General features: G+C 44.2%; 1 protein-coding gene across 2 annotated transcripts in view; it reads right to left on the bottom strand.

Moving 5' to 3' along the window:
* The window catches only part of ATP7B (ATPase copper transporting beta), a 170,116-nt gene that overhangs the window by 75,750 nt on the left and 77,654 nt on the right, over positions 1-16,712 (bottom strand). For both annotated transcript variants that reach the window (XM_030200444.1, XM_030200443.1), the window contains exons 3-4: positions 12,181-12,444; positions 7,736-7,899 (exon numbers count right to left, since the gene is read on the bottom strand). In XM_030200444.1, the coding sequence (XP_030056304.1) occupies positions 7,736-7,899; positions 12,181-12,444 (428 nt within the window). The remainder of the gene's footprint in view (positions 1-7,735; positions 7,900-12,180; positions 12,445-16,712) is intronic.

Raw genomic sequence — 16,712 nt, 5'->3', positions numbered from 1 at the left:
GAGGAGCAGCTGTGAGGCAGTGGTTTTCCTTGGTCAGCTGCCACCCGGGGCGGATCGGCACGGCGCAGCACCTCCCCCCCCCAGATGAAGCGCCCCCCCCCCGGCACATCATCTCCCCCCCCCCCCCCGGGTGCACTGCTCTTACCTCCTAGAGGGTACGTGTCGAGTCTTCAAATTGATTTTATAACAATAAATATTTTGTGCAACAGACTTTTTGATTCCCTGATTTTTTTTTTTTCAGAAAGCCATCCATTTACCATACTCTCTTGGACATCCTCTACGTTCACAGGGGGTTTTTTTTGCTCCGTCACATTTTGGTGACCTTTTGTGCTATCAGTACTAACCAGCCATTTTAAGTCTGGGCACAAGAGGAACATTCAGGGGGTAGAGTCGGGGAGGAGCCAGGAGTTATGTGGGTATTGCAATATCGGTGCCAGTGCCCACATTGCTAATCAGACATGTTGGACCGCATAAATGTCAATCCTAACTCTGCACGGTTAGTAACATGTGGCACTGAATATCGTCCAGCACCCACCTAACTTCATGATAGCAGCCTGGAGTGCTGTGATCTCCCTTCTCACCTCCCCCACCAAGATCCTTGCCATCCCCCTTCCATCCTCCTCGCCAAAGAGCATCTGGTCCCTCAAATCCAATTCTCCCTCCTCTCCCTGTCCCCCCTCGGAAAAGCATCTGGCCCACCAACAAGGATCTCCCTGCTTTGTAGGGCTCCCCTCTGAGCCTCCCTTTGGATGGATACCTTATCCTAACTAGCAGTTTAAGTTAGGACCTCATATTAAACAGATGGCACAGCTGAAAATCTGAGTAGACAGCCTCATTGGATATCTACTTTTTACCTGTGTGCAGTTATACAGTTACTGAAAGAGTTCATAAGCTGCTGCTCTCTGAACACGGTGTTTTCTTTTACCATGCTTTTATTTCATTACAAAAGCCCACATATTTCAGCTGCCTACATTAGTCCCACTATGGCTGCCCGCTGTGCACCAAAGGTACAAGGCCAGATTGAAAGAGCAGAAAAAAAAATATTCAAAAGCTTATAAAGTCAATTTGCTAGTACAATTTTCAAACAGTATATCTTTTGATCATGGCAGTAATTTCCTGCCAACGTGGGAAGGGAGAAAGCTTTCACAGAAAAACTTCAGCAAGTTAAACATCATTCAGAAAAAGTGATACGAGATTTTTGCCTAATCTTAGAAAGGGCCATTTTCAAAGTGATTTACACAGATTTTCCCCACATAAATAGCTTTTCTGAAAACTACTCTCTTTTGATGCAGATAAAAGTACACATCTTAATTTGCATTTTTAGCTGTATTGAGAAGAGGCATTGCTGGGGACAGAAAATACACATGTAGAAGCTACTTTCAAATTTTGTGCCCACTTTTCCAGCAGATGCAACTGGTTGCATGTACCCAGGCCAAGATTCAAAAGTGATGCACATGCATATTTTCACTTTGAGAAATGGTGCAAAGCTCATAGATAAAAACTTTTGTGCCATCTTTTTCCTAGTACAGAGTTTGAACATTGCCCATTACACAACTCATAGAATAAGGCTCAACAAAAAAGTTCTTGGTCAAGGCTCTCGCTTGGACTGACTTAGGGGCCCTTTTACTAAGCTGCGTAGGCACCTATGCGCTCCCGTGCACCAATTTGGATCTACCACATGGCTCGGGCGGTAATTTCATTTTTCACGCACGTCCACTATGTGTGCCGGAAAATTTCTAGCGTGCGGCGCTAACCGGGCTGTAATTGGCAGAGTACACACGCTGACAATTACCACCCAGTTAATACATGAGACTTTACCACTAAGTCAATGGGTGGCGGTAAGGTCTTAGGCCCAAAATGGACACACGCCAATTTTTTTATTTTGTCAAACGTCCATTTTCAGCCCAAAAAAGAAACGCCTTTTTTGCAGGTGCGCTGAAAATGGACCTGCGCACGTCCAATACACATGTCTACACCAGCGAAGGCCATTTTTCAGTGCACCTTAATAAAAGGACCCCTTAACAGAATAAAGGCTAATGGCACTGGATAAAATAAAACAAAGGTTTTGCTTATAACTTATGTTTCCATATTTATTTCTATTGTAACTCCAGGGGAGAGCTGGTAATGGAGTGAAGTCCAGGTGAGATCCCCCAGGGTATTACTGAATTATACCTGGCTCCTGGCCAGGGGCTGAGAGGAGTAATGGGAGTGGTTATTGGCTGGAGTGGATATGTATACCAGCCAATCGGCATGTGGTAGTTGTGCCAGGGTATACCGCTGGTACTGTAATAGGCAAGGGGAAAAACTGATACTGTAATGACTGACAGTGAGATGTAATGGGGGGGGGGGGGGGGAGGAATGAAGAGAAATAAAAGTGTCTGCCATTTTAAGCACAAGCCGCCCGATATTCAGCACTATTTAACTGGTCAGAAAAGCTGCTGACTGGTTAAATAGCACTTAACAAGCTACCCACAGATATTCAGCAGGGAATAACCGGCTACCTCCCACTGAATATCCCTGGTTAGCGGCTAGCAGCTTGTATTGGGCAATATAACCAGCTATCCGCCGACTTTTAAACCAGGTTTAGCAGCCATATTTGGCCGCAACAAACAGTGGAATATCTTTGGCCAGTTTAAAGATAGCCGGCTATCTTTAAACCACCCAAAAATAAACTGGATATTCAATGCTGGTCACCGGAAATGGCCCGGCATTGAATATTCGGGATCAAAGCTGACCACGAGGGTCAGCCAGCCTAACTCCCACAGTCTGAATATTGGCTCCAAGGTCTTTGGTTGCTCGAACCCATGCCAAGACTCGTAGAGAGAGGGGGTATCCTGCCCAGCACAATAAGCAGGGCCTGCAAGTGGAAACTGACTTCTCCTGAGAAGCAGATGTTGCAGTGAGGAGGCTCTGGGGAAGGAAGAGAGAGAATACATCCCTGAGAGTGGAACAGGGAGGAAGCCTTTTAAGGCTAGACATGGGTGAGAGAAACCACACTCCCAGGGAAGAAGGACAGACAGGGATACAGTCCGGCAGCTGGGGCAAAGCCCAGTGGGATGTTTGCCTGGTGAAGGAACAGACAAGCTGCAGCCCTGGATTACCCTGCCAGGTGGGATGAGCTGACGAGCTAAGAGTCAAGTGGACATTGAATGAGACTGAATCTGAGGGATCATCTGTTTATTGCCTCAAACGGACCCTGAGGGATTGAAAGTTAATGACTGTTTAAACAATACCTGTTGAAAGTTTCTGTTGGTTTTGGTATTAGTAAAGTTCATAATTTATTAAAAGTGGCCTGAAGAGTGAGTGGATTCTTTTTCCTGGGACTGTATTTAAGTGGAAAAGGTGGTGGCAAAACTACCTGGCCTACTGAGATTTAACCTGGCCCAGCTCAAAAGAGACTTTACCATTTGTAGGCCTGGTCCAGGTCTCTTACTCGAAGCGCTTAGCCGGCATTCAGGACTGTCTAGAGGGGACCAGGGACACACTATATATCCCAGTGGATTGGCGTACTACTACTAAACATTTCTAAAGCGTTACTAGGGTTACGCAGCGCTGTACAGTTTAACAAAGAAGGACAGTCCCTGCTCAAAGGAGCTTACAATCTAAAGGGTAGCCAGACCTCAGCAGGAGGGGGGGGGGGGGGGCAGAGCCCAAACGAGAGCACGCATGGCACAACTGGAAACAGAAGAGGAGGTAAGTGCAAGACCAGCACAGGACAGATAAATGCTTCAGCTGGCAGGAGTTGGGGTTGGGGACCCCCACCAGCCAAACCAGGGGCCCCAGAGCCAATTTGGGGGGCAAGCCCCCGTGCCCCCCCATAGCTACGCCACTGGTGGATTAGTGGGTTATGTCTGGGAATGTGAGCCCTTGTACCCCGACTGAGCACGGTGAAGATGGAGTGACACCGCACTCTGTCAGGCAGCCAGACAACCCCTAGCTTCACCTGGGAAGCGACCGCCGTTCCCCGGGAGTTGAGCCCCCAGGTGCAAGCGGCCACCAGGACTTTCGGAACTGGCGGTGTTGCACGGCCACTGACCTGACAGGCAGGGAGAGCAGACCCCGTCCAGGAACAAAGGAATCAGCAGCGCAGCGAATAGTCAGAGAAACAGTCCGAGGTCTAGGCAGGCAGCAACACAGCGCGTAGTCAGGCAACAATCCAGGGTCTGGTACACAGGAACAAAGATAGCCGGCTCTAGACCACAGGCGTAGACCACGACCTCTAAGCACTAGAAGTCGCAGCAAACTGATGACTGTGCTCAGTTCTTAAATAGGCCTCTCATCAGGAGATCCCTGCCACAGCTGTCTTCAAGATGGCTGCCCCCACCTGAGACGTCAAGCCCAAATATGGACTTCCTTCCTGGGGCTGCCCAGCTCCAAGCTGGCTGTCCTCAGACACTGATCAAATGCCCCTCTCAAGATGGCCGCCCCTCAACTGAACCTTCCAAGATGGCCGTCCTCAGGGACTGATCAAATGCACCTCTCAAGATGGCCGCCCCTCAACTGAACCTTCCAAGATGGCCGTCCTCAGGGACTGATCAAATGCACCTCTCAAGATGGCTGCCCCTCAACTGAACCGCCAAGTAGGAGTGTAACAGAATGTAACATAGCGTGACTACTTTGCTTGTGAAATATTTAGTGAAGTAGCTTAATATTAGTGCTGTGGCCTGAGAACCTGAGAAACAGGGTTTAATTCCCACAGCAGCTCCTTGTGTCTCTGGGCAAGTCACTTAACCCTCCTCCATTGCTCCAGGTACAAAATAAGTATCTGTATATAATATGATTGTAATCATAAAAAGAAGGTATGTCAAATCCCATCCCTTTCCCTATGAACTAGAACAGGAGGTTCTCAAACCTGCCCTGGAAGAATCCCAGCCAGTCAGGCTTTTTCAGGTTACTCAAATGAATATTAATGAGACACCTGTGTGCAACAGAGGCAACACACACAAATCTCATGAATATTCACTGCATATATCCTGCAAACCCAGCACACTAGAGGATGCCCGAAACAGCATTGGGAATTGCGGGAATGGAATATTAGCAGTGCTGCTGCACAGCTGCTCAACAAAATGGCAGCCAGAAATATTTCTATATGTGCACACCCCCATCAAAGCTGCTTTTATGATGGGGTCCCCAGTTATTCAGGACATGGGCTTTTACAAACTATCGACTCCAGATATTTAAACACAGCGGTCATTAATTTTTAAAAAAATGACCGCCACTGGATGGACCGTTCAGGTCTTTATCTGCCATCATTTACTATGTATGTATGTATGTTACCTGTAGCCAGATACTAGCCGGCACTGAATATCCAGATTCATCAGGGATTGGTGATGCTATTCAGTTAGCGGCAATATTCAAGCCACTAACTGGTTAGGTAATCAGATAAAGATAGGACAGTCCTTTTGCTGTCCTAATTTTATCCAGATAGTTATTTGGTTAGTGGACTGAATATTTCTTGTAACTAGGTAACTTCTGGTTCTGCCCCCCCTCCCCCAGCACTATCCAAATAGTGCCAAGACAGTCAGAACAAATATTCAGCAGCTCTATCCAGTAGTGCCACTAAATATTCCATTGGCTGGCACTTATCTGGTGGCAGCACCTATTAATCAAATAAGTATCTTTGAATAATGACACCTTAAAATAACGTTACTGCTAAAAATGCATGCTGCCAAATGTCACAGAGCACTGGGAAAACTATAACCCAAAAATATAAACCCTCTAAATAAGTCACAATGAAAGCTCACAGTTTCCCTCTTCTTCTCTGACTGTAACTTACTCTAATTAAATTTAGGGCCCCTTTTACCAAGCTGCAGCAAAAAGGGGGCCTGCGCTGGTGTCGGCGCATGTTTCTGACGTGCGCCGAGGCCCCCTTTTACCACAGCGGATAAAAGGCAGGTCTTTCTTTTCGTCAAGAAATGGCAGCGCGGCAAGTGAAACACTTGCCACACGGCCATTTCAGGGAGGAGACCTTACCGCCACTCACTGAGGTGGCGGTAAGGGCTCCCGCGCTAGCCCCGTAGAGAACTGCCCGATTACCACCAGGTACACACCGGTGCTACAAAAATTAAAATATTTTTGTAACGCCAGATATGACAGCGCGCTGGGGATGGGAACTACCGCCACGCTGCTGTCATACCCCCAGCACGCTGTCGTAGCCCTGCGGTACTTCCTTTTTAACGAGCGGTAAGCCTGCATTGAACTTACCGCTGTTTTGTAAACGTGCCCCTTAATTTGTAAACCCCCGTGAAGGCCCAGCTAAAGGGTAGTATATCAAACTTTAAATAAACTTGAAACTTGATAAGACTATACAGGGATGGCAAAATTCAATGTGAATGTTGTTGCTCTCATCATATTGTCTAAAAGGTACTGCCATATATGTTTAATAATGATTATATACATGTTTTAGTTTGTAAACCGCCTAGAATTTTAGGAAGGTTTTTTTTGAAGCTAAGACAATTACAATCTGTTCGATTCTATTGTCATGAGAATCAGTTTAGACTCTTGGTACAGGGTTTTTATCTTAGCTTAACTGGATTATTGTAATGTTTTATACTTGGGTATTTCGGTGAAATTAAAAATCGTCTATAATTGTTTCAAAACACAGTGGCTCGTGTGATTTTCAGGAGTAAGTTTAATTGTGTGTCATTGGCAAGCCTGTTGTATTATTTTTATTTATTTATTGCACTTGTATCCTACATTTTCCCACCTATTTGCAGGCTCAATGTGGCTTACAAAGACCTGTTATAGCATCGCCATATCAGGTTAAAGAATACAATTGGTGTTACAAAGAAGTCAAGGAAGATAAGAGGGTTTGGTCAAGCAGTGAAAAGATCTATTCTGAATAAGTTGGGTAAGTGTTGTGTTATAGTTAGTTTAAGATCTGGCATTGGTTTCTCATTCATCTGATACTTTTAAAACAAATATGAGGAAAAGATTTTCATGCAAAGAATAGTGAAGCTCTGGAACTCACTGCCAGAGGATGTAGTAATAGCAGTTAGTGTACCTGGGTTTAAAAAAGGTTTGGACAAGTTTCTGGAGGAAAAGTCCATAGTCCGCTTTTGAGCTAGACATGGGGGAAGCCACTGCTTGCCCTGGGTTTGGCAGAATGGAATGTTGCTCCTATTTGGGTTTCTGCCAGGTACTTGTGACCAGGATTGGCAACTGCTGGAAGCAGGATACTGGGCTAGATGGTCTGACCCAGTATGGCTATTCTTAACTTAACTAGACTGTTCATTCCATCGGGATAGACCTTGTATGCTCATCATTTAAAGAAGTTAAATTAAAAAAAAAAAAAGTTTTCATGCCCTCTTTTTCATTCCAGGCCTCTCATGTATGGAATAACTTACCACAACTAAAGCAAAAAAAAAAAAAAAAAAGTTATGTGGGTTCCGACCAATATTCAGTGCCAGCGACTGCATAGCTAAGCTAGTCGAATTAGGACAGCTTTTGAGCTGTCCTAAATTGCCCGCTTAGCTATGCGGGTGCCAGCACTGAATATTGCCTGTACTGCATCACACCGGGCTCCTCCCTAACATCGCCCCCTATGCCACTCCTGACCTACCCATTTTTTCTGGGGCCTGTCAGAAACTATATTCAGCACCACTGCCCACTTTAGGGCTACTGAATAACAGGGGTTAGGCGGCAACAGGCAATTTAAGCGGGCAGGAGCCTCTTCTGTCCACTTAAATTGCTTTGAATAACAGCCAGAAAGTTACTTGGCATGCTCTGTACTCACAAGGAGTTCTATGTTGCCATCTGAAGCTGGGGAATCTTCCAAGACAGCCGCCCCAAATCCTAGGTTTTCAATCAGCTGTGCTATTTCAAGTGGCTGAATGTTGTCCGAGTTGTACTTTACTTCTGCTTTACCTGCTATTAGTCCAACCAGCACGGAAATGATACCTGCAATAGTAGACACAGAGTTACATCTGAAAGGAAATTAGCCATACTGTCAAGAACTGTTACTAAAACAGTGATAAGCTATTCAATATGCCTAACACATCTTTAGGCTTATGCCTGTATACTACAATAGCATGCTGTATCTGAATGTAACACACCCTAATCTCAGATTTGGAAAAGCACTTAGGAGTGGAGGAATGGCCTAATGGTTAGTGTAGCGGGGTGTGAACCTGGGGAACTAGGTTCAATTCCCGCTGCTGCCTGATGGTCAGCAGTGGGTTGAGATCCTGGGGAACCAAGTTCAATTCCCTATGCAGCTCTGTGTGACCCTGGGCAAGCTGACTAACCCTTCATTGCCCCAGGTACAACAGTGGTACAATGTACTACATAGACTGTGAGCCTACTAGGGACAGTCCCAGTACCTGTAAAAAGAAAACTGTGAACTGCTTAGGTCTAAGCAGTATATAAATACTTAAATGAATTCAATGGTCTGTTCTACGGCTCAGTCAGGCCTGGTGCAAGAGTAGCATTCCCTCAATTAATTTTCAGGTCCCTAAGACCATCACTGAGATTTTGACAATTAAACAGTCATAATCACTCCATTACCACCCCTCCCAGAACAACATAGAGCCTCTGGGTGTCACTGTTGGTTACCCGTCTCCCACAGGTTGAGCAGGGTATGAAGCCTGGCTTTGCCGGTGCTATGGCACCACTGTGTCAAAAATAAAAACAACAAATTAAAACAATTCTTAAATGTTTTTTCAGAAAAATAATACAAACTAAAAGAAAAGCATTGAAAAATTTCAGAAAACAAGAGATGACTCTTGAATGAAAAAATAGGAAGAGCTTTGTTTCCACATCTGTTTGGCAGAGCAGAAAAAAACAAAAACAAAACTGAAGAGACTTGAGGGGGCTGCTGCACATGGGAATAGCTGTGCATGCTCAGAACTTTAAACTAGCCAAGGGGTTCTCAACCCTGTGCTCGGAACACACCTACCCAGTCAGGTTTTCAGGATACCCACAATGAACACGTACGAGATAAATTTGCATGCACTGCCTCCATTGTGGGTATCCTGAAAACCTGACCGTCTAAGTGTCCCAAGGACTTGGTTGAGAACCCCGTGCCCTAGCCGTACCATCTCAGCTCTATCCAACGGTGTGTGCATGACTCAATCCAGAAGTGCCAAGTGACCAGTTCCAGACAATCCTGTATTTCTGAACACTCCGTCCCGAGGCATTATGGGACTTGCAGCACTGATTTCAATGGGCAGGGTCAGGCACTACAAATCCCACACTGCTTTGGGATGTAAGTTCAAAACCAGGACAGGCCTAAAAGTCTTCAGCCCAGAACTAAGTAACTTAGCATCTCTGATAATCCTGTTTATTGACAGAGAAATACAAGAACAACGGGAAGTGATATAAGACTAGAGGAGGGCAGCTCCTGGAGTAATGCAACTATATCTTAATATCAGAGGTGGAATTATAGCAGATTGAAAGACATGGAACAAGCACAGAAGGCGAAGGAAAATCAGGCTAAAGCTAAGAGCAGGATAAGGGATACAGCAGTAGACAGAAAACATGGAAGATAAGATGAGTCTGGAAGGACCCATTACAGATAAACCACATAGAGAATTACAAGAGTATTACATAAAGGAAAAACATTGGGCTTGATATTCAAAATAATTTAACGGGGAAAAACAGGTTCCTGTCCAGTTAAGTCTCACTGAGCAGGAAGGGATATTCAGTGGCATTTAACAGGACGGTACAGCTGATTGTGGCTGAATAGATTTGGATGGGTTGGAAAGTAGCTTTTCAGGGTCTTCGATGACAATTTCAGAAGTTTTAGAACAAGGACAGTACCAGGCAGACTTCTACAGTCTATGCCCTGAAAATGGCAAGGACAAATCAAGATTACTACTACTACTACTTAACATTTCTAGAGCGCTACTAGGGTTACGCAGCGCTGTACAGTTTAACAAGGAAGGATAGTCCCTGATCAAAGGAGCTTGCAATCTAAAGGACAAAATGTCAAGTTGAGGCAGTCTAGATTTCCTGGATAAAGGTATGGAAGTTAGGTGCCGAAGGCGACATTGAAGAGGTGGGCTTTGAGCAAGGATTTGAAGATGGGCAGGGAGGGGGCCTGGCGAATGGGCTCAGGGAGTTTATTCCAAGCATGGGGTGAGGTGAAGCAGAAAGGGCAGAGCCTGGAGTTGGCAGTGGTGGAGAAGGGTGAAAGGAGGGATTGGTCTTGAGAGCAGAGGTTACAGGTAGGAACGTAGGGGGAGATGAGGGTAGAGAAGTAGGGAGGGGGCCGCAGATTGAGTGCATTTGTAGGTTAGTAGGAGAAGCTTGAACTGTATGCGGTATCTAATTGGAAGCCAGTGAAGTGACTTGAGGAGAGGGGTGATATGAGTATATTGGTCCAGGCAGAAGATAAGACGTGCAGCAGAGTTCTGAATGGACTGAAGGGGGGATAGATGGCTAAGTGGGAGGCCAGTGAGGAGTAGATTGCAGTAGTCAAGGTGAGAGATAATGAGAGAGTGGATGAGAGTTCGGGTGGTGTGCTCAGAGAGGAAAGGGCGAATTTTGCTAATGTTATAGAGGAAGAAGCGACAGGTCTTGGTTATCTGCTGGATATGCGCAGAGAAGGAGAGGGAGGAGTCGAAGATGACTCCGAGGTTGCGGGCAGATGAGACGGGGAGGATGAGGGTGTTATCAACTGAGATAGAGAGTGGAGGGAGAGGAGAAGTGGGTTTGAGTGGGCAGACAATAAGCTCGGTCTTGGCCATGTTCAGTTTCAGGTGGCGGTTGGACATCCAGGCAGCAATGTCGGATAAGCAGGCCGATACTTTGGCCTGGGTTTCCGCAGTGATGTCTGGTGTGGAGAGATAAAGCTGGGTGTCGTCGGCATAAAGATGATATTGGAAACCATGAGATGAGATCAGGGAGCCTAAGGAAGAGGTGTAGATTGAAAAAAGGAGGGGTCCAAGGACGGATCCCTGAGGAACTCCAACAGAGAGCGGGATGGGGGTGAAGGAAGAACTATGAGAGTGTACTCTGAAGGTATGGTGGGAGAGATAAGAGGAGAACCAGGATAGGACAGAGCCCTGGAACCCAAATGAGGACAGTGTGGCAAGAATTTTATTACCGCCTTTTTGAAGGAATGCACTCAAGGTGGAGTACAGTAAGAATAGATCAAACATGAGCAATAGGCATTTACAGCAGTAAAAATATTCAAACAATACAAATTGAGCTTAACTGGCTATCTGCCAATATTCAGCGAGGGATAACCTGCTATCCCCCACTGATTATCCCTGGTTAGCGGCTAGCTGGTTATCACTCGATATAACCAGCTATCTGGCAATTTTTAAACCAGGTTTAGCAGCCATATTTGGCCGCATCAATCAGTGGTACATCTTTGGCCAGTCTGACGATAACCGGCTATGACTGAATATCACCATAGCTGGTTATCTTCAAACCAGCCAAAAATAAATCGGATATTCAATGCTGGTCACTGGAAACTGCACGGCATTGACTATCCGCGCTTTGCGCCGACTGTGGGAGTTAGCCAGTCTAACTCCTGTGGTCTGAATATCAGCCTCTATGTTAATATGTAATATCATTTCTGACCACCACATCACTGTACAGGTAGTGATGGAGCAATCCAGGTACAGAATATAGGCAGAGCCAGGAGTTATGCAGAAACCATCGATATTCAGTGACGATGCACATGCAGCTAACTAGGCAAATAGGACCACATAAACAGCAGTCCTATCTTTGCCCAGTCAGCTATGCAGGTACATCACTAGGGGACCCTTTTACTAAGTGGCAGTAGCTGTACTGCCACATTGCCGAAACCAGAGACCCTACTGCCTCCTAAATAGGAGGCGGTAAGGGCTCCCCCAGGAAATGGCCAAACGCCAATGTCTTGGCTTAGCACACAGCCATTTCCTTTCAGTAAAAAACAAAACAACTTTTATTGGAGGTGGTAAAAAGGGGGCCTCAGCGCACAACAAGCCCGCACGCTGATGCCACTGCAGGGCCCCTTTTACTGCCGCTTGGTAAAAAGACCCCTAAATATCAGCCATACCTGCATAACTTCCAGATACTGCCACTGACCTGGATGTTCAGCATCAGTGCACAGATAGTGCCCAGCAGTGTATATTCAGGTCTAAATTAACCAGCGATGGTCTGCAGTTATAAAAACACTGACTGCCACTGGGTACAGACCCTATTTTCTTTTATTGTGCAAATATATTGTGCGTGAAAAAGGAGACAGCTTACCATCTTTTCTTTTAAGATTTCTTTCAATATTTGAAACGCAGGAAGCACATGTCATGCCTGTGATTTGTATAAAACATTTCTCTGTGGCCACTGCTGTGGGAGAAGCAGGAGAATCTGGGTGCGCTTTGTTTGGAAGGAACTCTAAAATGTAATCCTGCTGAGATGATTTAGAAATAACACTGTTTATCCTTTGGAGTGATGATTGCTGAATTTTGGATTTTATGATGGGATCCTTAGAACCAAGTTGGTCACTAGAGGTAGCATCTAGAACAGAAAATACAATATAACAATAAATATAGCTTATAAACAGATAAATAGAATTAGACAATAGATATTCATTAAGTCCTACTAGAATAAACCTAAGAAGGGACCCAATGACTTGGGATTCTATTCAATTAAGATTTTTTTCTATTGACACAGAATGATCTGAAGTCCTTTATAGCTACAGGGAAATGTGAAATTATGCCATACCTGTAAATTTCCTTAACTTTAGTTCAGGCCACACCATCCTGAACAAGCGGGTGTTATCCCCTTCTACCAGCAAATGGAAGTAGGGAAAACTGATCTTTTCCATTGAGCTCACTGGTATAACCTGCTGGTGCTCAGTGGAAAACTCCAGTATGCATCAGCCAAAGCAGCAGAAGGTCCCTCCAGTACAGTACACCCATGCCTCTTTAAGCACTGCCGCCTTATTTGGAATATGAGCTTCAACATCACATCCGTGGCACTCATCTTTTTTTTCCTTATTTTGTTTTATTTTCCTGGAGAGAAAGCAGATCAGCCAAAAGACCAGGGCCAAGTCTTCTGTGGGCGGGTCACAGGACAGTACGGCCTGACTAAAGGAAAGAAAATTAATAGGTATGACAATTTCACATTCCTAGTCATCTGAGCCATACTGTCCTGAACAAGCTGACTCAATAAGACAAAGCCCCCTGAATAATTGCTCTAGCAATGTCCGAACAAGCTCTGACTTACACATCAAGCCTGTGACGTTTCACAAAAGAATGCAGTGATGACCACCCTACAGACATCCTCTGGGGAAACTGTCTGGGCCTCCACCCAGGAAGTCGCTTGAGCTCGAATCCCGGAAGGCACTGCCTTATTCCTACAAATGTAGGTGGCTTGACACACCTTACAATAGCCTCCAGGGTCCATGAAACAGGACAAAGAGATGGTCCAAGAAAGAAACCTGCAAGTTACAGAGAACCCCCCTACAGATGTCCAGCTTATGAAGCCTTCATGCCATGTTCCCCTCCACAAAGGGGATTCAAATGAAATGAATAGAAATCAAACAAAATAAAACATGGAAAAGAAAATAAGATACCACCTTTTTTATTGGACATAACTTAATACATTTCTTGATGCCGGGGGTCGCGTATCATGTAACAAGGTATCATCTTATTTTCTTTTCCATGTTTTATTTTGTTTGATTTCTATTGATAACCTTAAGAGTGGACTAACACGGCTACCACACTCCTCTACTTAAAATGAAATGAAGAAATCACCTTGGGCATAAAGGAAGCAATGGTGCAAATAGTCACTGAATCCTTCAAAAAGGAAAGGTAAGGGTCCTGGCATGAAAGAGCCTGGAGCTCCAACACTCTCCAGGCCAATGCGATCGTGACCAGAAAGACTGCCTTTAAGGTAAGGTCCTTAACCAAGGCTGCCCTCAGGGGGCTCATAAAGGAGACCCCCAAGAGCATTGAAAGCACCAAATTCAGATCCCAAGAGGGAAGAGAAGGTAGCATTGGTGGATGCAAATGAGCAACCTCTTTCAACAATGTCCCCCCACATAGAAAGGGAGACCCCAAATGTCTGCCCCCAAAGCTTGAAATGGCTGTCAGCTGAACCTTGAAAGAGTGAAGTGCCAGACCCTGCTCAAATCCCTGCTGGAAAAAACCCTGGAATGTTAGGAATCCATGCCTTCCAGGGAGACGAGTGTTGAGCACACCAGGACCCAAACACTTGCCATAAATGGACAAAAGCCAGGGAGGTGTAGGACTTATGGGCTTTGAGCAGGGTAGAGATCATGGGAGGGGAACAAACCCCTCATACTAGGTGCCACCTCTCAAGGATCATACCATAAACCATCCCTTGTGATGATGTCTCCCATCTATGGCTGAAAAAGCGCCCTGCCTTGGCATATACATAAATTATTCCAACTCGTACACAAACTTTTGGACACCTCACCGGTTACTACAATTAATACAGATACCCCATCAGCAGATGATCTGGCTACTTACTTCAATGAGAAAATTATAAACTACGATCCACCTTACCACTTAACAACAATGACTATGAAAAATTCATTAACTGTTTGGATCCAATTATCGATGAATATCCAGCAGACCGAATCTAGACAAGCTTCGATTTACTGATGGAGGAAACCGTCACCCAAGCGATCAACAGATTCGCCCAAGTCCCATTGCAAACTGGACTCATGCCCTAGTTACCTAATAAAATCTGCCCCTCAACGTTTCACAACAGATCTCACCTCCTACTTAAATTTCCCAATGGATAAAGGAAATATACTTACCCCAATACCTAAAGACCTAAAGAAAAAATTAAACGATATAACTAATTACTGCCTGGTTGCATCCATCCCTCTTGTAGTTACGTTAATGGAAAGTTTAGTTACCAAACAACTTACCAATTACCTAAACAATTTCTCAATTCTACATGTATCTCAATCAGGATTTCGTGCTAATCATAGCACCGAAACAGTGCTAATAACACTCAACTAAATTTAAACAAATAATTGCAGCTGGCAACAAGGTTCTCCTCTTACAATTTGATATGTCCAGCGCGTTCGACAGGGTCAATCATAATATTCTATTGAACATTCTAGAATATTTCAGTATTGGAGGAAATGTGCTGAAATGGATTAATGGCTTCCTAACTGCAAGAACATACCAAGTGACATCAAAGTTAACTACATCATCATCATGGAAACCTGAATGTGGAGTGCCTCAGGGATCGCCGCTTTCACCAACTCTCTTCAACCTAATGATGGCTCCACTGACTAAGTCACTATTCAACCAAGGCCTCAATCCATACATCTATGCAGACAATGTCACGATCTAAATCACATTTAAAATGATTTAACAGAAATCACAAATAAAATCAATCACAGCTTCCAAATAATGAACTCATGGGCGGATGCTTTCCAACTAAAGCTTAACGCAGAAAAGACTCAATGCCTTATTCTTTCATTGCAATTTAACAAGATTAATCATACCAATATAAATACCCCAAACCTTACTCTTCCTGTTTCAGACACTTTGAAACTGCTGGGAGTCACAATTGATCACAATCTCACATTAGAAAGTCACACAAAAAATGTAACAAAGTAAATGTTCCACGCAATGTGGAAACTCAAATGAATAAAACCATTCTTCCCAAGGGAGGTATTCCACAATTTGGTGCAGTCAATGGTGTTGAGCCATCTGGATTACTGCAATTCCATCTATGCCGGTTGCAAAGCACAAATTATTAAGAAACTCCAAACTGCCCAAAGCACTGCAGCCAGACTCATATTTGGTAAAGCGAAATACAAAAGCGCCAAACCTCTCAAAAAAAATTACATTGGCTCCCTCTAAAAGATCGAATTACATTCAAAACCTGCACCCTGGTTCATAAAATTATTCATGGCGAGGCCCCGATATATATGTCAGACCTCATAGACCTACCAGCAAAATACACAAAAGGGTCATTCCATGCCAAGTGGTCTAAACCTTACCACCATCATGTCTCCAATTTTGTTCAAATTTTATCTGTTGCATGAGTCAGGTGTTAAACAAAGTTTCCTAAAATTTGAGGTCTCTAACTGCAATAGTTGCAGATCTAGACCCCCTTTTCTGAAAGGTTGTCAGTCCATGAGTGCACGAAATTTACCAAAATGCCATTTTAGGGGTGTAATAAAATCCAAACACATTTATAAGAATGGCTAAAAAATTCAAATCCTGTACAGTTTTTTATGCTAATTCCAATGAAATACATTTTAACATTATGGATGCAAAATCCAGTCAAACAAAATTGGTCACGACTCATCGGAACATATTTGGACCAATATTCAGACCGCAACAACTTCCATGCAAACAAAGATACGGACTTGAAATTTTGAGCAAGCATTATGCTTGTGCTGGACATAATACTGCCAGATTTGTAACTAACCAGCATCTATAACTGCCCTGCAGGATCTCTTCAAAGTTGTCACTGTCAGCGCAAATGGTAAAATATACCAAAGTTCAAAGCCAATTATTAAAAAAGAGTCTGCCTGAATCAGCTTGTGAACAGTATCATCTGAGAGAGAAAATTGTGCTCTACAACATTGATATGTTTTTGTTTTGCAATGCCACCATTAAGTAGCCATTTACTCAGGTCAAAGTATGATATATTTAGTACGCTTGATGCGCTAATTTTTCTTCATTTCTAGGAAATTGAGTCTTAATAGTCGCTTAAAAGTATTAATATAATTATTTATTCATTTGTTTCGATAATACGGTCGGGGCCGGTCAAATCTTAACATTTGG

This window comes from Microcaecilia unicolor, chromosome 4 (assembly GCF_901765095.1).
Source record: "Microcaecilia unicolor chromosome 4, aMicUni1.1, whole genome shotgun sequence".
Lineage (NCBI taxonomy): Eukaryota > Metazoa > Chordata > Amphibia > Gymnophiona > Siphonopidae > Microcaecilia > Microcaecilia unicolor.
Note: the sequence above shows the minus strand (reverse complement) of the source record. Positions and strands in the feature narration are given on the sequence as shown.